Below are 21,172 nucleotides of genomic sequence, written 5' to 3'. Positions count from 1 at the left end.
GCAGCTCCTGACCTGGGATACATACGTACTCCCATTCATATGATGCAAAAAGTTTGCTCCTCTCCCTGTTCGCATAGATGTATGATTGCCCAACATACGTACTCCCATTCATATGATGCAAAAAGTCGCATAGATGTATGATTGCCCGATTTCTCTACACTGCTCAAGCTATGCTCCTGTAGTTCTTGGTACAGTAAAAATGTGGGATGCAAGGAAGGATAACAGAAAAATGGAGTCCTTCATGGTAATGCCCCCATTCCCAGCCTCTATTTGCTTGTCCCCCATCTTACTGAAGGAATTGTGCCTGGAAAGCTCTGCAAAAGGGGAATCAAATAACTCTAACTGCCTCAAGGCAATTTGACAATGAAAAATGCCCTAGCAGAGTGAAGCACTCAATTTTTCAAATGGACATTTTTTCTAGTTACTTTACATTGCCTTTCTCCCTTTCTTTTTCTTTTGTGCTTAATTTGGTGGTTTCTTAGAATTGTCTTCTGTTTATACAGAAAAGATGCTGTTGTTAATCCAAGATAGGGCCAGAAATCTAAAACGTTATAGAAGTAAAGAATGTAATAATTTGCAAGGCAAGCAAAGTCATGGCTCATCTTGGGAAAATGCTTTTTTTTCAGTCGTGATTTGCTTAATTTCCTTATCAGTCATGCTTGTTTTTCCTCTTAGGCACTATATAAAAGGTAACATAGAGAATGTGTTTGTATCGCAACGAAGATTTACCATCTGCAACTTCCAGGGTGGCGGTGCAGATGGACTGGCCAGCCTTGTTGGTAGCAATGCATGTGTAAGCTCCGCTGTACTTCTTTTTAACATCCAACAGGATTAGACTGTGATGCATATTTGAACTGGCAAGTTTATACCCAGGAGTGTCTGGTTTGATCCACAGGATATCCTCCTGCGACTCTTCTTTCAGCCATGTAACAGTTGGTGGTGGATGTCCTAAAGAAAAACCAATGCAACGAGCTTTAATTTTCCTAATGGTGTTCCTTCCTTACAATTACGAGCCACGCTGTGAAGAAATGCTATTTTGATCTGTTTCCTGATGCTTTTCCAACAATAACAAACAAAATATATAATAAAGGAACATAAACCTTTCTAAAGCATGCTCATGAGGACATTAAAACCTTTTGTAAAACCCAAACTGTCCATCAACAAATTTTCATAAGACTAATAAGTGTTATTATCCCTGGTTTTACATACAGGAAAATGGAGGTGAAGATGAGTAAGATGCTTTTCTGTAAAGCACATAAAATCTCTTGCGAAGTTGGGAGTAGAGTCCCAGGCTCCAGATACAGGAGATGAGGTTACAATGACTTGGGCCAGAGAGAGTCTAGAATGTGTCATGAAGTTACGCAATTTAAGTGTTATGAAGAGAGGCAAGGTATCCATCCACTTACCTTCGACTTTTACAGATAATGTGATGCTTGCACCTTTTTTCACCTTTTTATTAGTAAATCTTTCCAGGAACCTTGGTGGTATCAGCTGGTCATGGGAATCTGAAAATGACATTATTGATGAAGCATGGTGACACTTTCTGTGTGAGTTTAGACTACTGAAAAATTCCTAGGGGTTCTGTTGACACCTGCTACGGCATCTCTCACCTGTTTCTGATGGCTCTTCTTTCTCATCAGGAGCTGTAACACAAGGAGAAAAAACAAAATGACAAATACAAGAACCTTTCTGTCCATGACTTGAAGAAAAAAAGAAGTGACTCCAGGGGATTACCCCTTGCAGGAGACATTACACAGAAATGTTAATATGACTTATGAGCAGCCCTCAGTTTTAATAAAATGAACCATTAAAATTAATGAGGTTAGGCAGGAATAAAATGGATGTTTATGAGACAACAGTCAGACCCTAGAGAAGTGACATGTCTCATCTTTGGGAGACACAGTAAATTTGTAGGTGAACCAGGATTAAAGCACATCATCTTTCATCTACAGACTTCCCCATCTCACTTGATTTTCCTTGGTAGGCTTTCTCAAGAAAAATAACTATATAAAATGGAAAGAGCCATTGGAATACAGAAAAGCAGGTGCCAAAAATAGTCCAATACCTACCTTTGACTACCAGTCTGGCTGACGAATATGCAGAACCAGCAGAGTTGATGACAAATATTGAATACTGGCCAGCATCTGCCTTCGTGACGTCATGAATTTCCAGTGAGTGGAATTCCTGTTTATCGGTCTTCAGGATGCGATCCGAGGCCTTTAATGGCTCTCCGTTTTTGAACCAATAAAGACGAGGCTGCGGGTACCCTGCGAGGAGCAGTTACAGACACAGAGAACAGAATGTGTTGGCAACACTGATTTGGGAGCATCTCCAAACAGGCAGATCCTTCTGAACAGGAGCCAAGGAATCCTCAGCTCTGCCCATGGCTGCTGTCTCAAGGGTTTACCCACGTAGGAATGGCTGAAAATTCATGATAACTTGTTAAATTTATCCATTAAAGTTGTTTCCTGCTTCTTCAGTTTCTGGCACTCCCCATATTGGCTGCATGTGCAAATGCCTTCCAGGTTGGAAAGGTAATGCTTAGCTCTGATTTGCAATGTACACAAAGAACAAAGTTGAAGCCAAACCAGTTCTCATCATTTTTATAGGCAGCAATCAGAGGAAACAGGAGAATCCCTACCTCTCCCTACCACAGTCAACACCAGGAGGAGGTTTTTGCAGTTTTTAGGTTGCAGCAGCAAACCCCTCATAGAGTAAGGCAAGTCCAGGACTGTTTCATTTATTAAAGACAATAAAGGACAACCTGACTCTCTTTTTTTATTCCTTATTGCTCCTCCATGACTAATGTGCTCACAGAATTGGACGACTCAGTTTTCAGAAGCGTATGCCTGTAATTATGCCTGGAGACATGGACACAGAATGAGACTCTTATGTCTGCCTCAGTCTGCTGAAAAACTCAATATTCATAAGCGTGAACACATTCTTCTAGCTGGTTTGTTCAAATGTGGTGCAAGATGCACAGACTGGGGTCACAGCTGCCAAAGGGCACATTGGAAACCCTTGTCCAACGCTTCAACCTGACAGCAAACCTGGAACAACGCCCCCCCTCACCTTTCACCTTCAGGTGAAATTTAGCCAGTGATGCTCCAGGTGCCACATGAATATCATGAAGCTCATCGAAGATCTGGGGTAACTGCTCCTCCTCAGTGGTAGATTCCTCCTGTTCTCGGCTAAGAAGCAATTAGAATTAGAAAGAAGAAAATCAGCAAGCCAGAAGAGGGTTAGCAATCAGAATCACCTATTTTAGGCTAATTCAGTCTGTGGGTTTTGTCATCACGACAACAGACTCAGCACCATATGACATTAAAATAACGGAGTGGTGCCATGAAGACTTAACCAGGCTTGCCTGAAGGCAGCCAGAGCAAGTTTGCACATGATAAATGTCCAACTGTTGCAGTTATTGCATCTCAGCTGGCCTGGCTGTTCCTTTATGACATTAAACTAGCCCTGCTAGATACAGCAAAACCAGGCTTGACATAGATATACACATTGATCTTATCAAGTGAGAAGTTAGAAAGAGCTAGAGGTCGATATTTTACCTTGAAATATATTCTTTCGCACTATAGTAAGAGGATGTCTCTGTTGCATCTGCTGCTGTCTCATAGTCAGTGCTGGTCACTGTTAAACAGAAAAGGAAGTGGTTTGTATAATCTGAGCTTTGAAACTATTTTTCTTACTATAATTATCATTTCCCTACTAATTTGAGTGACTGGCAGGTCGATTCCACACTGCTACTGCCGCAGGATCCCACATGTCCCTGGATTGTGGCAAACACCTCTGTTTATCTGAAAAGCTTTGCTCTGAGCCTTGTCTTGGAGTTGGCAAACCAAACGAACCCAAGAGGTTTGCAGGTAAAATATTTTGAGGGCAACACCAACACATACTTTTTTAAAATGTAAATGGTGTTTTTCTTGAAAAAAAATTTATCCACCTCTCAACAGGACTCCTTCCCTTGTTTTTTCTTGATTTAGAGACTTACAGTCCACTCGAAGCTCAGCCTTGGTTGAAGCAACTCCCATGTTGTTTTCAGCAAGGCAACGGTAAACACCCATGTCAGTGGGGACCACGGCCGTGATGATCAGCTGATGGCACCCTTCCTGGTCCTCGTTGATCATGTAATGATCGTCTTCTTCAATAGCTTTCCCATCCTTGAACCAGCGAACCGTGGGGAGTGGTTTGCCAACGACAATGCAGTCAAAGCTGACTGGATATCCATCTTGTACCTCTTGGTTTTGGAGCTCAGTCATGAACATGGGAGCTAAAGTCAGGGTAGTTAGGAAAGAAGGGAACACTTGGTTGTGTGAAAAGATGTATTTTAAGAGCACTGCTGCCCAGAGCCTGAAGACTTCTGGTTTCTAGGGGTTTTAATTGCAGATCTTAATTTTAATTTTTTAATTTTTTCTTTTTAAATTTTAATCTTTTCTCTCTGAAAACAGTCAAGAAGAAACTCCCTGACAAACACTATGAAGATATTCCATAACACCATAAGCATTGCAATACCACAGCTGCAAACTATGCATTGCCTTTGTTCCTCTCCTTACCTAAGTGTCTTGTCTCCCTCAGGACTGTTCTGAAAACAGTTTCATTTATTTAAGTATAATAATCATAGCGTTTATGGCCATGTTATTGTAGTAGGGGATATTTCCACTGTGAAAAGCAGCTTTGTAGATAATACTTTGCAACCCCCTCCATCACTAACCTCCCTCCTCTCCCTCAGAATGAAAAAGAAGAAAAAAAAATCATCAGTTTTTCCAAAAGTGCAAAGTCTCCAGAAAAATATCTGCACCAGACAAAAAACAAAGGCTTTTTGGAAGTTATTTGTGAGTGAAGAGGTAACATTTTGACCTGCTCCAGCTGTCTTTTCCAAGGAGTAAACAGGTTTGCTTCACCTACCTGTATCAGAAGTCAGCAAAGGTGGTGGAGGTCTTGCCACTGGTGGTGCAAACTTCCCATGGGTGGGTGGTGTTGCTTTCCCAATACGCAATTCAATTTTTTTAGGGCCCTGTTCCAAAATGTCAATCTCCACGGGAATTCCCAGAGCACCAAACATCTCTCTGAATCGAGAGGCAGCAGTTTTTGCCTCAGACAAGATTTCAAACTTGATGTAGATGTACTGGTCATCCTCACGATATGTCTGATGGTCCACTACCTCTATGTCCCCTTCATCTGCACTGACAAAGAGCTCTTCCTCCACGTCAGATATCTCTGTTGAGATCTTGGCCCTGAAGAGTCTATGAAGTCTCCGTCCAGCTTTACGGAAAGCATCATCCAGCTCACTGCCAGATGAGCTCTCTGTCTCACTGTCAGTGCTTTGTTTAACCTGCTTCTCCTTGTGAAGAACTTGAGGTTCCTGAGTGCTGATAACCACCCTAGCACTGTGTGAAACCTTGCCAAATTTATTGGATGCCTCACAGGTGTATTTACCCTCATCTTTCCTGTCCAGGCCAGTGATAATCAAAGAGCAGGTCCCATCGCTGTAATTGTCTATGTGATAGTAGCGACCATCTGAAAGCTCTTCCCCATCTTTCAGCCAACGGACTTTCATGTCAGTTTTGCTATGGGCCACACACTCAAGGTGGAGAGTGCTTCCAGGCTCACCAGAGAAATCTTTGAAGGTCTCAGTAAACACTGGGCACTCTTGTTGCTTGATCTCTTTCCTGACTTTGTAGCCTTTGAAAGCAGCCTGGATCTTCACAGCGGCCTTGTTCATGGAAGGATCATCTAAATCTGGTATTTCTGGTTCAGCTGGCTTAGCAGCTGGAGCAGCCACAACAGTCTCCACACTGGATTTCTCCCACTGTTTCCATAATTTGCCAGTGGAGACGGACTGAACCTTGCTAGTCACACTGACACTTGTCTTCCCAGCTTTCTTAAGGTAGTTCACCAGTGAAGGAGTCCCAGCTCTAGACTCATCATCTGAGCTTGTGAAAGAGAAATCTGCTTCTCCTGTTCTAGCCAGCTCATCACACGTGGAGTACTCCTCTGAGTAATAGTGAGACATCTCTGCTTCCTCCTTCCTCAACTTCTGAAGCTTCTCATCCTCTTCAGGCACCTCGCTGATGGAATCCAAGGTGGGCTCCCGGCTCATCCGGCGTTTCTTGGCCAGGGCTTCCCACAGGAGGTGAAGGTCACCCTCCTGAGCAGCCTCAGGGGGCAAGCTGGGCTGGACATGGCCATCCACCAGCTCTTCTGGTTGGCTTGCAGGGGATGCTTCCCTGGCGATCTCTTTTAGCATTGTCGCTGTGGGAACTGAGGAGAATTAAATTGATAAGATGTTAAAAGTCTGTGACATGAAATGTTACTCTAAAGCCTGGGCAGAAGAGTATCAGTGGCATTTAACTAAGCATTCTGTTGAGAAGAAAATGTGAAGTTAACATGACTGGACATGGTCCTGGGCAACTTTTTCTAGGTGACCCTGATTTGAGCAAGGGAGTAGACTATGCTATCCCTGGAAGTCCTTTCCAACCTCATCTATCCTGTGATTCTATGCATACACCTAAAACATGGCCAAACAATGTGGGATTTTTTTTTCCTTGCACATTTGAACCCAATGAATACATTTCTGCCCTTTTTGAATGTTGCAGTCAATGAATATCTGGTTAAGACCATCAGTGGAGCCTGGAAAGCTATTCCAGGCTCATCCTATTTTACAGCTAGACAGGGCTTCACTGACTGGCCTGAATAGATCTCCACTGGTTGTAATGGGAGCTGAGACACCGACCTCATATGGATGCACCTGCCTATAGATACTTCAGTTTAGATATGTCTAAGTCCAAGACACTGATTTGCCTCTGCATCGTGCCTAGTGCCATTTGAGATGCTCCAGGCTGTCTGGGACATCCATATGTGACTCTCAAATACAGCACAGGACCTATGAGTACTCTGGCTCCCTCTGGAGAAGGAGATGGAGGCCGGGGTGATATCCTGAAGTGCCTCAATGGCATTAGATGCCTTTGTGTGGGCCACTGAATCCCAACATAAGGGCACAATTCAGCTTCCTAAGCACTATGACCCAAAGCCATTTGGCATGTCTAGGACAGGGGGCTAGCAGATACCATGCAGAACATGCAAAAGAGGCCCCACTTTCTGAAGTGGCAGCTGAAGGCTTTGCAGAATACCCTAAAGCATCTCAAAAGGCACCAGAAACCCATGGAGAGATGACTGTACCACACCTTAAATATCTGACTCAGGAAAATCTTATCTGAGCAACTCAAAGCTATTAGGGATTCAGAAACATGCTGGGCAATACCAAACAGGAAGAGAACAATTCTTTGTAGATCATTATCACAGCTCATAAAAGAAAATTAATCCCAGTCCAAGCTGTGGAGATGCCCCTGGATGTCCATAAACACAACAATTTAACATCATGGGAATGCACTCACTGTACCTTCAAGACACAAGCTGGCAACAGATTTGACTTCTGGAGAAACCATGCAGGTATACGTGTCCTGATCTTCAGGTTTAAATGCACGAATAATGAGTATCTGCTTTTTTCCATCAGAGAGGATCTCGTATCTCCCTCCAGCTTGTATTTGTTCTTTTCCTTTGAACCACGTCACTCGCTCTTCAGTTTCACTTGATAATTTGCACTCCAAGCGAGCCACCTCCCCTTCTGAGACCGATCCTCCCACCAAAGGATGGGTGACTGTAACTGGAGGCTCTGTAATTACAAAAAAGTGAATTAACGGAAAGAACATACCATAACCTGTCTTTAAGACACTAAAGATCACTCTATAAAATATCCAAGCATCCCATCCTTCATGTATAGATTCTTTAGCTGTTTTAGACAACCAAAGAAAAGAAAACAAAAAAGACTGACAGCTTCTAAAGTTTGCACTTCCAAAGGTAATATTAGAAATAACTTGACAAGCTCCCCCAGCAGTTAAAACAGCTCCATTTAAATATATATACATGCAAAAGTGGTTGCACTTTTCACATTCCTGTGTTTTATTTGCTGATCTTCATTTACCCATCACCAGTATTCAAACAGTCCTACGGATTCTAGAAGAGCTTAATGTTTCGAAGTGAAGCAGTTAAGAAGTGAGACAAGAAGGAAACAATAAAAAGAATAAAAAAGAAAAGAGGGTATTAAAAGTGGAATTCATCCCAATCTTTAAAGTAAAAAGAATATATATATATATATATTTACACTAGCTTAGGAAGAGTAAAAATTCTCAAAAAGCATAAAGAATTTAGAAAAAAGATTATCTATATCTTCCTAACTTTGGAAGGAGGCCTGCCAATGCTCTTTGTATGACAGCAATACTAAAAATGAAGTCAAGGCAAATGAATTGAATGCGGGGATGTTGACTGGGATGGAAAGAAGCACACAGCTGAGTTCCCAAAAGCAGCACGCTCCTGTGCGTGATCTGCCCCTCTGCACATTTCACCGAGCGGAGGGGACCACTGCCCAAAATGCCTTGGGTTTGTTGTAGACAAAGTCAGCGTATGCAGAGTTATCAGGGTCCAGCACTGGCAGTTAAGTTGCAAAACCATCATTGCGTGTCTGAGCCTTAAGCAAAAGAGGAGTTTTTATCATTATTGTCACTTTGAGGAATTTGTTGAGCACTTGGCTATGACAGAAAGAGTTGCAAGAAAAGAAAGATTGAGGGAGTGGCTCTCCATCCCACTGTAGCTTCCAAAGTTTCACCAACAGACAGCAAGAGAACTGTGTCCTCCAGCATTTCTTTGTAGCGGTTATTGAAAAAGATGCACAAATAATATAATGAAAAAGAAAGATGGGTGAAGAAGACTATGCTGCCCAACCCACTGCATTGGTACCAGGGTCTTGGTTACCCTGAATGCATTCCAACATGCCCCTTTTGACTCATTCCATCCTAACTCCACCAGAACAGAAACTCATGGTGACCGGACAACACATGGATGCAGTGCAGGCTGCAAGACAGCTGGATGCAGTTTGGAGAAAATAAGTGTTGAGTACTAACAACACAGCAGGTTTTGTTCACGGCAGCCCAGAACAATTTTCCCAAGCTCTTTCTCCTCTATTGTGTTGGCAGCAAAGCACTGAAAGACGTTGCAGAGTGGAGTCTTCCAGGAGATGCCTGGAATGGGTGAAGCAGGCATGCCATGCGAAACACAAGGTCTACAGCAGCTTGCAGTCCTCCATGGGGGCATCTCTCTGTTCTCACCTAGCCGCACCATCTGAGGGAAGTGCACTGGCTCGCTGGCCCCAACTTTGTTTATAGCCGAGACGCGGAATCTGTAGGATTCACCCGGGGTGAGATCATCCACCATAAACTCCGTGTTTTGAATAACATCCTTGCTGCATGACTGCCAGCCAATACCTGGGATTTTCCTCTCTACGTTGTAGCCTAGGATGTCACAACCACCATCGCTCAACGGCTTGTACCAAGACAGAGTTACAGAGTGGCTGTCTTTACTTAAAACTTCTGGTTCTTCAGGCGGATCGGGGCGGGCTAAAGGCACAACAGAGGTCCCGTGATGTACGACACGAGCAATAATGCTTTGTACTAAAACAACCAAGAGCCTTCTACATCAACGTGAAGGAAGAACAACAGATTCAATATTTGTTTTATTGTAAAGTTGAGCTGGTACATGCCCATGAGTATGAGACATACCTGTGCACCACTGAGTTTTCCTTTGTCTGCCCTGATCTACACTACTAATGACATTCACTTTCCATCTATCATCTCACCTAATGTCACATAATGTGATTTTTTCCTGCTGCTTTGTCCCACCCAGCTCAGAATAAAGATAACCCTACTCTGTCCGTATTATCAAGGAACCTAGCTGAAAACTTCAAGTACATTTGGGCCTTGATCATATTTAATTCAGGTCTGGCTGTACTGGAAATCAAGTTATTGTTGGACTACAGAGTAACTCCAGTAATTTAATAGCAAGTCACTCAATTTCTTTGTGATTGCTATATATGTCACAGCATCAGGCAATAACAAATAAATACACAATGAGAATGGTCTTGTTTCCTACCAGAGTACATAGTACATTGGAAAATGTTCCTCAACTTGATTTACACTTTGGCTTAGAAGAGAGAAATAATTCTTTCAGTCTTCCAGTTCAAGGCATTTACCAAGTAAATGACCTGCCATGATGTACCAATCCGATAAATTAAAGGCAAATGAGGTCAACAGACAGTCCTTTAATTCTGGACACCACAAACATAACACAAAAGCCTCTTTTCTCTATTTTCATCCAGATTTCATATAGAAAAACTGTCAACAGGAGGAGTTCATCAGGATAATATTTTGCAGTTCCTGAAATGTAGGTGCCCAAAATAAGATAACGCTGTTTTAAATCCAAAAACAACCATTTTTTTTGTGGAAATGACTGGAATACGTCAGAGATCTCTCAAGTCTCAGAAATTAGACTATCCATAATAATTTAAAGAATGGATGTTTAATGAGTGGCTCTTGAATATCCCAACTACAGCATACAGCTAAAACACTTTGCAATTCTTTCATAAGCATCGCTGGCGTTGTGCTGGTGTGAACATTGCTGGGTGAGCCACCTATCCCACTGTGGAAGAAGCCAGACCTTGGATACTGGAATGGACATTGAGGAATCATTGATCTAACCAGCCCCATGAAGAAATTAGGGAATTGTCATCTTTTCTACTCGTGAAGCACTCAAGACCTATTAACTCTTGTATCTCTGAAGTACAAGGTGTGTGTTTCATAGATCTCACCCACGTGAAGATTATAATTTGCAGCTCATTAATCTGGAAAACTGGTTGCCCTGCACTTGAGTAGATTAGCAGATTTCAGAGGGTTCTCTGCCGCCCTGGATAATTTTTTCCATGCGCACTCCAGTTCAGCTCCCTCCCGTGTCCACGTTTGCTGAGGGTGATGTTGAACTCTGAGTAAATTGATTTCCATTAGACTTTATGTTATGTTTTACAAAAGACTAAATAAAGCTGCTGAACATCTCTACCATCACTAGCCTGATATAATTTTCTTCTGATGAGGTGGACAAAGAACAAGTTGTCCAGTAACATCTTCTCAGACTAAGAACACTAGCTTGAGACATGCAAGACAAAGAAAAGAATCAGTACAAAGATGAGAAAATTCAATGTTGTAGCTCCATACCAAAGTCTGAGATTTCAAGTGCCACTGGGCTAGAACAACAGACGCTTACCTATCACAGATAGCTTGGCTGATGCAATTGCTTCCCTGGAAGCAAAGGTCACCTCTCCAGAATGATGTGGTTGGGCTTTTTTCAGAATAAGTTTGTATTTGTTTCCATCTGCTTGTACCTCCCAGTCCTCATCTGACTGGATCTCTATGTCATTACTATACCAGGCAACTTCAGCAATTGGCACAGCTTCACTTAGAACACAGGTAAATGTAGCTTTCTCCCCCAAAGAGACTTCCACATCTGTGAGAGGCTGCAAGATCTGTAGGCGCCATCCTGTAGATAAAAATAAGTAATCAAGCCCTCAGTTACAGAAACAAATACAAGCAAGAGATTTTGTAAATAGTTATGCTGAAGCCCTGGACAGACAGGCCTTGGAGACCAAGGAGGTCATTAAAAGGGAGTTTACATATATCACTAGAACAGAAGGTATCACTGACGACTGAAATTTCCTGAAACTTTTGGGAGCAAAACCCAACCTAGCAATGTCTTTCTTCCCCACGTAACAGAACCACAATGGTGATCCTATGCTATGACTGAGGACGGCTGTCCTTGTACTCAAAAAGGGGTTCTGGTCCCCACAGGGGTCTCCAGTAGTAGCATAAAATACAAGGATGCAAAGATAATGTTGTTGCGGATATAACTCTCATCTCTAAAGCCCTGAAGTACCTGTAAACACAACCCAACTCATCAGAATAATGACAACTGCAAGACTGTCGTTCACTGCTAACTCATTGCCAGCTGATGCTGCTGACATTCGTGCCATGGCACACGGAACAGGAGAAAAAGGAAATTGTAAAACATCATCCATATATTGTGCGGGATGAAGATTTAGATAAGAAGCAAGCAACAAAGGCCACTTTTCCTCTATGCTACTCATCATGTTTTCCTGGTTCATTTGCCCTTTCCAACCAGAAATTTGAGACCCCCCATGCACAAGTGCTTCAGTCACCTTTCACTGTCAGGAAGGCTGAGGTCACTGCATCACTGCACATGAAGGTCACCCTGCAGCTGTCCTGGGGAGTTAGGTTCTTCAGCAGCAGAAGGTGCCTGCGTCCATTTTCAAAGTAAACCATCTCCATGTTTTCTGTGGTTTTGGCAGGTTCATCATCAATCAGCCAGTTGTAATTGTAGCATTCGGGCTTGGAAAGATAGCATTCAAACAGGGCTTCCCCTCCTTCCACGGCTTCCACATTCTCCAAGCCCTGGACGATGCTGTTCTTGGCTAGAAAAGAAGGACAAGGAACAGTATTAATTGTTGGGCCATGCGTACCTGAATAGTAACAAGCCTCGGAGCACTGGATGATTCCCACTGCTGGAAAGCTGATGGAAAGGATGTGGATGCGATGAACTGGGCTTGCAGGTTTAGTTGTTGACTTCAACCATGCTCTAACACAATACGGTATTTAAAAACATTTTAAGTAGTGAGATGGTTTAAAAATAACGATAAAACTCTAGGATCTCTAGCATTTCATCTAGACTTCCTCCAGAAAACTGACTTCTGTTTTTAGAAATAAAGAAAAAGATGTTGGTGTGTATATGAACCGGGCCAATGGTCGCTAGGAAGGGATAGCTCAGGAAGATAAAGTGTAATCAAATTCCTTCTGTCCCACAGCAGGAAACATTTCCCGCAGATCTCCCAGGCAGCGCAATTATCATCATAACTGGGGAGATGTGGATCCACTGACAGCTCACGATTAAATCTTACTGCCTTTCACGCAAAGCAAATGTGAGAGAACGTTATAGCTGGCAAAGCTATAGTGACTGGCATCTGAGTTAAAAAGTCTGCTTGCAGGAAACACACAAAAAGTTTAAAAAATCTGTATTAACAGTATTTTGAAGAGTTAAATTCTGAATTATTACAAAATCACTGTGATGGTGTGTTAGGTTTATTTTCTCATGCGTGTGTGGTCAGAAACATGCACATATCTACACGCTCCGTTCACCCACAGTCATGCATCAGTTGGCATTTGTGCATAAGCAATCAGCCTGATGCAAAATTAAATGTGGGCTGGTGCATGTGAATATAATTCATGTTAGACCAGCTACGTGGACAAATGACATGCACAACAGCGGGAACACACGGTTGAGTAAATACAGTTTACGCAAATACCATACAATGACCTAGAATATGAACCAACACCCTAGAGTAAATACAGTTTACGCAAATACCATACAATGGTCAGCATGACCTAGAATATGAACCAACACCCTGAGACATTCCTGTTTAGATCTGTATAACCATGATCTAGAACTGTTCTAAGCAAAAAAACCCCAAACCAAACCAAACCAAAAAACCCTAACCCGATCTGTATAACCATGATCTAGAACTGTTCTAAGCCAAAAAACCCCAAACCAAACCAAAAAAACCCTAACCTGAACAATTTATTTAGTAGTGGGAAAAAAAAAAAAGCATGAGTTACTAAAAAATTTCTGTATTTTATAATATTCATATTATGGAGAACAATGAGGGGTTTGTAAATCCTTGGAAAATATTTTTGTTGGAACAGATCTAAACAATGAGGGGTTTGTAAATCCTTGGAAAATATATAATTTTGTTGGAACAGATCTGAACTCTTTATTTGTGCACTTTTGGAGCACTGGCTTCCCTAACTACGAAAAGCAGCCAATTGAAAAACCTACCTCTTCTGGGATGCTTTTAGCTTATGTTCATTAACATCTTCTTAATCCCTAAAATGAAAAATGCTTATCGATGTAGAAAATATTGTCATAAATAACACCTTGCTCTTCTGTACTCACAACTCTGGTTAAGCAAGAAGGCATAATTGCCTGCCAAAACACAAATATTCAGAACTCAAATCAGAACCACTGCTCTTGCTGATCACACAAATACACCTGGTGACCAAACCCAGTAATTCCATAGACAGAAAAAAAAATAAGAAACATCAATATAAAATCCTCAATCTACTGTTAATATTTTTATCTACAGTTTCTCAGGGCCCTCACAAATGCTGGTGCCAAGTGAGAAGGTAATTCCTGAGTGATCAGTATTTGAAATAAGTAAAATACCAAGCTACCTTAGCTTAGCTGAAAATAAAATGAAATTCCACACTGTCCATTAGCTACTGGTTTTTAAGGCACACTGTGTGCAAAAAGCACTCTGTAGCAGCAAAAACTACTCTTCTTATTCCTTTGGACATTACATCTGTGGTTTTACAGTAATTCGACAGGACACATCCCATTGCACTGATGTTCCAGTTCACTGCAGAAGAGGCATGATGTGTCAGTGGTGTCATAAGTGAGCGTTAATTAGAGCTAAGCTCCAGTGAAATGCTGCAGTTTCATATGCAATTCCCATTAAGTCCCAACTACTTTTATCATCGTTATCAGTACTGGAGTGAACACCAAAGAGCGGGATATCTTATTGTGAGGTGCTGCCATAATTTTTCCACCTCTTTTATTTGGAACCCATGATAGTCTTCCTCTCTGGCTGGAAGACCTCACCTTGAACATCAAGTGCAGCCATCACTTTAGTGCCTTCAGCTTCACAAGAATAGATGCCAGTGTCTTCTGGTACCGTAGGTTTAATTTTTAGCATGCTTACATTCCAGTCCTGATCGATAATCACTCGCTGCCCATCTGCATGTATTTCCTGATCATTTTTCTTCCATATGGCGTGTACTGGCCTAGAATATTGGCATATGAACTCTGCTGTGCCATCTTCATCAACAGTTATATCCCGCATGGGACTGACCACTTCAATGGTTGGATCTGTTAACCAACACGTCAGGAAGGACATGCATTAGTGGATCCTCATGGAAATAGCAACTTAGAGATTTCTGACAAGCACAGAGCCTGTGGGGAGCAAGCCGAGTGACAGTGCAAGCAGCAAGCTGACTGGGCACACTGGGGATTAGCGGTTTAGTCTGGGCTTGGGTCAGCATCAAGCAGGACTGAAGCAAAAGCAGTACATTAGAATGTAACTATCGCAGTGGAAAATGGGCCGCCAGCAATTAAGGCTTGTGCTTTAACAGCCCTGAATATGAACTTCTGTGCAGAACACCTCCTGGGACTCCCTCCAGGCTTAGTTTTTCCTCCCATCATTGCTGAAATCCTCTAGTGCTGGATGTGAAACGCCTCTGCTTCCCAGAGGGTGGCAGGAGTGTGAGACAGAGGACTGCAATGGTTGGGCTGCCTTGAGTGGTTCCCTGCAACTCTCAACCTCACCCAGCGATAGGAAAATGCCACAAACTCTGCTGGAGCCTCCTTGTATGAGCAAACCGCAACCACTCATTGGAAAGAAATGTAATATTCAAATGCAAAGACTCTTTCCTGTCCTGTGGTGGTGATGGTTATATGAGAGGAGCCATTGGCAGCAGGAGGAGCAAAGATCCAGGACAACTGTAAAAAAAGGCACTTGACAGGAGATGGGTACTTATTGTTTTGATTAACCATGTGTTCCTCTGCAGCAAAGACATAGTTTGGGGAAAAATAATATGATTTCCTTTACAGTAGCTGATCTAGAGATGCATCACAAACTGTTGCAATCTCAGATGGAGAGCCCATAAAATGCTGAGAGCAGCTGGATATGAAGAATGTGAGATCCATGAGGCTGCTTTTAAGCACCCAGTCTTTCTTCTAAAATCCTAGTTCTGCTTCCTGCCAGGCAGCTGCAGGGCAGAGTAGATATATCTATCCTCAAGATATTGCAAGCTTCCAGAGCAGCCAGCGAGTCCCTCCTGAAGTGTCAAAACTGGACCACCCACATACAATGGCAATATATATGCTAAAAAAAACCCAACTCAATGAATTCTGAAAATGGAAGTCTCTCTGCAACACCCTTCTCAGCAGAACTATGTCAACTTCCCCCAAAAATTGATAGGGCTACAATGGGACATAAAAAGATGACAGGTGGAGAAAGCTGATATATGTCCTTATCTTTGAAATAATTGTTCTGATCACAAACCAGCTAGAATAAACTACACTGGACCTTCATACGGAATACTCCTCTTGAAACTGGTGTATCAGGCTGAGGATTTGGGATGCTACTAGTAGACCTCAGAAAGCAAAGATAGTCGTGCAGATGGAAACTTGCTGCAAGGCTTCATCCTGCTCTCTACCACTCCGTGTGTCTGCATGTGTGTTTATGGAGAGGAAGCATCAATGGTAGATCATGGAGATGTTTTGGTTACACCAGGATGGAAGAAGCAAGAAGGTATCTGTGCAGCTGGGGAGTACAATACCAGCTCCTTTTGTGAGATGCAGACATATGGTCCTCACAGCAAATGTCACCTGCTGTCTTGGAGAAGGTAGGCGTCCTGGTTCCACTGCCCCATTGCTCTTTGCCACTGCTAAGCTAAGACCTTGGTGGCCCTATTCACCCATGCAGAACGGCAGAAAGCTCCTTGGGACTTAGCAGCCAATGTGTACACTGGGGCCTGTAATTCTCACCCTGCCCAAAAGGGTCAGAAGAAGCTGGCAGCTCCTTCAACCTTTTCCATTTTCCCCCCACCGTCATGCTGAGCCACTGAATGAACACAATTGTAGGGCAATGATATTGTGAAGGCCCAACAAGAAAAGCTGTCATGAGATCTCATTTATTATAGAATATGTATTGGGGACAATCTTTTTAGTAGGGCCAGCTGGGACAGAACAAGGGGGGATGGATTTAAACTGAAGCAGGGTAGGTTTAGACTGGATCTAAGGAAGAAATTCTTTACAATGAAGGTGGTGAAACACTGGAACTGGTTGCCCAGAGAGGCAGTGGAGGCCCCATCCCTGGGAACATTCAAGTTCAGGTTGGACAGGGCTCTGAGCAACCTGATCTGGTTAAAGGTGTCCCTGCTCCCTGCAGGGCGGGTGGGATAGATGACCTCTAAAGGTCCTTTCAAACCCAAAGCATTCTGTGATTTTGATATCCAGTTACAGGCATGCCTTACATCAGCAGAATGGGGCACATGGAGCAGAGATAAAGACAATTTGTTCCTTCATGAGGAACAAGCCATGGACAGCTAGATAGACTGAAATCCACCTAGCTCAAAGACAGATCTATTTTTACATTTCTGGACAAAATGAAGTGCATGAAATTGGCTGTTAATACAAGCACAGTTAGAATTTTATTAGTGCTTTACTTTCCTATTAAATCAAGTGTTACTGAGCACAGTGTAACTGGGCTATTTTTTTAAATACCTTTCTCATCCTAATCCAATTATAGTCATATACTACTGTGCTCCAGGTTCACATGAAAGAAATCTTGCCTTAATAGAAGCACAAAATATCCACATACATATGTGTACTAGCATGAGCTGTGGGGTTGGACTGGATGATCTCCAGAGGTCCCTTCATCAACGATGCTGTGATTCAGTGCAATGAAAACTTCTCAGGAGCCCTTTATTTGAGTAGAATACCTAATGATGCATTTATTTTTATTTTATGTTTTAGGGCCATAGGAGTTCTTTGCCTAGAGAGCTCAGAACCAGGTTCTATGACAGTCAAAATTGATACAAATGGACACGGGGTGCATGGGGTTTGCACTTTATGTTGTTGCTGCATCGTTCTGATGTTAGGAAGAAGTGATTTGGCATTTTATCTTTGCAGAGAGTTAATTTTTCTGAATGTGCAAGGGACACATTATACAGGGAAGGAGACATCAACCACTGACTACAATTCCATATTGTGGATCATTCTCGTTATGGTAGATAGCTATAGCATGGGGGTAGAATAAAAAACCCTTAACCCTTTATATCTCCATATATACAAATCCCTTTTCCAAGCAAGGAAGAAGCGTTACTTTAGTCTGAAAAATAACAGCTTTTCCCAATGGCTATAAAGGACTGGATGTGAAGGAGCTTGCTTTATTAAGTCTGGAGCTCAGTGTTATTTGCGACTTGTGGCTACCCTTACCAAATGAGAAGAATATTTACTCAACAGACAAGAAAGCTTTGCTAGTGCAGTGATGACCATTACTATTCTGGCAGTCAACAAACGAGGCTCATTTTGTCACCGTGTTACTGCAATGTCAAATACCCTTTGGTTTCCAGGAAGAGCTCTGGAGCCGTCACTACAACAGCCCAAAGTCTTCTCTTGGGAACATACTGAGCTCAGCGCCAGTAGCCTAGCTATGGAGCAGCACAGTGGTAATTTTGTGAATTTCCAGGTACATATTATTTTGTGGTATCATAAAAACAGTTGAAGAGGGGATTAAAAAAAAAAAAAATCAGGTGCTACCACAGTGGTTTATATTCAGCTCTACTTAGATGTCAGGTGAAAGCAGCACCCCTGACCCTGCAACCCTTCGTCACCTGAATCACTGAAAAAAAAATCAATGTGGTTGTACCTATAAGACTTTGGTGTGAGCATGGGTGACTTGCAGAAGTGGAGGGTTGCAGGACACAGAAGAACTGTGAGAGGATTTAGTAAGGGTAGCCTGGAAGGCAGAAGCACTAGCACACTGAGCAAGTCCAGAGGTGGCCGTGTGTTTCTTTCTAGCAAAGAAATACCTTTGACTAATAATTTAGCTGAGGATATAAGGGACCCAGCTCTGAAGGTGACAGTGCCTGAGTCATGGCACGCCACATCATTTAGGGTTAAAGTGTGGATCATCCCGTCCTGCTCAGAGATTTCGGTCACAAAGTTGTTGTGAAGGGGAGATCCATCGAGCCACCACTGCACGTTCTTCACGCCCGGGTACGAGAGCTCGCAGGTGAACGTGGCTGACTCACCCACAAAGACGTCTGTGTTCTTTAAACCAGAAACTATGACTGCTGCTTCTTCTGTATAACAGAGCAAGAGAAGGTGCCAAAGGAAAACAAAAACATAAACATATACATGTCGCTTCTTGCAGAACCAGCCCAAGCAACAGTGCAAGTTGTCCAGAAGGATTAAGCTTGTAATGCTGTTCCAGGGAAAAAAAAGAGCTAAAATATTCTTTAAGGGGTTTAGAAACCACCTTCCATCCTTCACCCACTTGCAACCGCAGCATGTGTCTGCAAACACCATTTCATTGGTAGGAAACTCTGCTCCGTGACCAGGTCATGACTGGCTCCCCTGTGTGTTGCAACCATCTGCACTGGCATTCAATGGGGTGGGAGGCAGAGAGGTAGCTTAAGATTTAAATATTTACTTACAGTGCTTTAAAAGAGTAATAATAATATCAACAATGACAGAAGCTGTAGTCAGCAATAACAAAAATTTCGGTATTTTTTACAGCCACTGCCCCAAGCAAATACTTTTTCAGCAGTACCACCATCTGCTGCGGTACACAGTATGGTCAAGTACTTTGAACTACCTTAACTTATAAACGCTGGTCCAATGTCAGCCTGGATCTAAGTGTTTATATCTTCACTGAAATCGGGAAAGAAATGAATGGGCTTTCAACTGTTTGCGACTGAGACAAGTTTGGCCAGTTCCTGTCAAAGATTTGGGGATAAGAAACCCAGGCAGCAAAATCAGAGCATTTCCACCACATTTCACCTTACCTTGCACATACACAGAACCTGTGGTGATCTCATATCCAGTGCTACAGGTATAATCCCCACAGTCTTCAGGCTCCACACCATGGATGATCAGCTCAGCAATGCTGCCTTTCAGCTTCATCTCGTACTTGTCACTGGGCTGAATGACCACCCCTCCTTTTCTCCACTCAACGGGGGCGTCCGGCTTGGAGATCTCGCAGTGCAAGACAGCCGTTCCCCCTTCTTCAGACTCCACGTTTTTCAGCTCTGCGTTAAACAGCACGGGTAGTACTGCGGTGGAGAAGCAACTGTGTCAGTGACAAGTGCTCAGAGGTGAGAAACTTGCTTATGACTTCTCCGGCTTGACAGTTCCCAACTTTCTGAACCACAGCTTGCCTGCTGGCAATGCCAAGCCCAGAGCAGGACTTTGAGTTGTGCCATAGAATCATAGAATGTTTTGGGTTGGAAGGGACCCCTAGAGGTCATCTAGTCCAACCCCCCTGCAGTGAGCAGGGACACCGCTAACTAGATCAGGACACCGCTAACTAGATCATAGCCCGGACACTTGTGTGGGTCAGCTGCTGATACTGTAAGAGTGTCCACCGCTGCTCCATAAAGGACTGCCAGCGGTCACAGGACCTCTAAGGGGCTTCACATAGTCATACCAACAATTTTCAGTGTAAGCAGTTAGAGGCACAACAGTACCAGTCACAGCATTTGGACGTTTAATTGCTGAAACCATGCTCTCTGAGCAGGAGCTGGTTGCGGTGGCTCAACTCAGGATCTAAAAGCACGATCTTGTTGCTCAAGTCAGAAGGCACAGCACTCTTAGTATAAAATGAATAAAGCCATAAAATCAAAAAATGTAGCCACTAGGAAAAGGCAAAGAACCACAATTCTTGGGCTGCTCGGGCACAAATAGCTCAATTTAAAATGGGCCTGTTCTAGGTATGGTGAAATACTCCAGTCTCTTATAGTCAGGTAGCAGGCAAGTCTTCTGACTGCTCTTCTACATACCCTTCGTTAGCAGCAGCTGCAGTTTTGCTCCCAGCACTCACAGCGAGATCAAAATTGCAACTGCAGAAATGGAATTGGGTTTAAAAAGCACTAAATTCTTCTTTGAAGAGCAGATTGCAGATCAAACCCTTCCCTGCAGTTGTAATTCACAGATACAGAGCGTTAACGATAATTCAGTGATACAGCTTCCATATCCCCCCTATGGAGGACAACCACAGCCATAACTTCTCTGCCTTCAAGCAAGGCTTCTCCTACCTTTGACTTGCAACGATGCCGTGGTCTGCTGATCCCCCGAGTCACACGTGTAATCACCAGCATCCTGGGCCTCAGCGTCGTAGATGAAGAGCTCAACCCGCGTCCCCTCTTGCCGGATCTCATACTTGTCACTTGGCTGCAGCACCGTATCTCCTTTCCTCCACTCCACGGGTGCGTTGGGTTTCGTCAGCTCGCAGCGCAGCCTGGCTGTGCACCCTTCCTCCACCTCCTCGTTTTTCAGCCAGTGTTTGAAAAGCACGGGCAGGGCTTGAAAGGGGGAATGGCACAAAGAGGAAAAAAACCATGTGAAGCAAAAATAGAAAACAGAGGGACAT

The 21,172-nt window shown here is 43.1% G+C and overlaps 1 protein-coding gene across 1 annotated transcript in view; it reads right to left on the bottom strand.

Annotated features, from left to right (window-relative positions):
* The window catches only part of OBSCN (obscurin, cytoskeletal calmodulin and titin-interacting RhoGEF), a gene marked incomplete at its 5' end in the record, with an annotated part of 163,633 nt that overhangs the window by 65,279 nt on the left and 77,182 nt on the right, over window positions 1-21,172 (bottom strand). Inside the window, 16 exon segments of the mRNA XM_035892522.1 lie at window positions 730-948; window positions 1,407-1,505; window positions 1,611-1,643; window positions 2,070-2,267; window positions 3,073-3,191; window positions 3,561-3,639; window positions 4,001-4,279; window positions 4,915-6,270; window positions 7,409-7,681; window positions 9,171-9,458; window positions 11,155-11,427; window positions 12,104-12,376; window positions 14,617-14,883; window positions 18,612-18,884; window positions 19,590-19,856; window positions 20,838-21,104. Coding sequence (XP_035748415.1) covers window positions 730-948; window positions 1,407-1,505; window positions 1,611-1,643; window positions 2,070-2,267; window positions 3,073-3,191; window positions 3,561-3,639; window positions 4,001-4,279; window positions 4,915-6,270; window positions 7,409-7,681; window positions 9,171-9,458; window positions 11,155-11,427; window positions 12,104-12,376; window positions 14,617-14,883; window positions 18,612-18,884; window positions 19,590-19,856; window positions 20,838-21,104 — 4,563 coding nt within the window.

The sequence above is a fragment of the Egretta garzetta genome, unplaced genomic scaffold (genome assembly GCF_000687185.1).
Source record: "Egretta garzetta isolate BGI_Z169 unplaced genomic scaffold, ASM68718v1 scaffold124, whole genome shotgun sequence".
Lineage (NCBI taxonomy): Eukaryota > Metazoa > Chordata > Aves > Pelecaniformes > Ardeidae > Egretta > Egretta garzetta.
The sequence above is the reverse complement of the archived record's forward strand: the minus strand, read 5'-3'. Positions and strand labels throughout refer to the sequence as shown.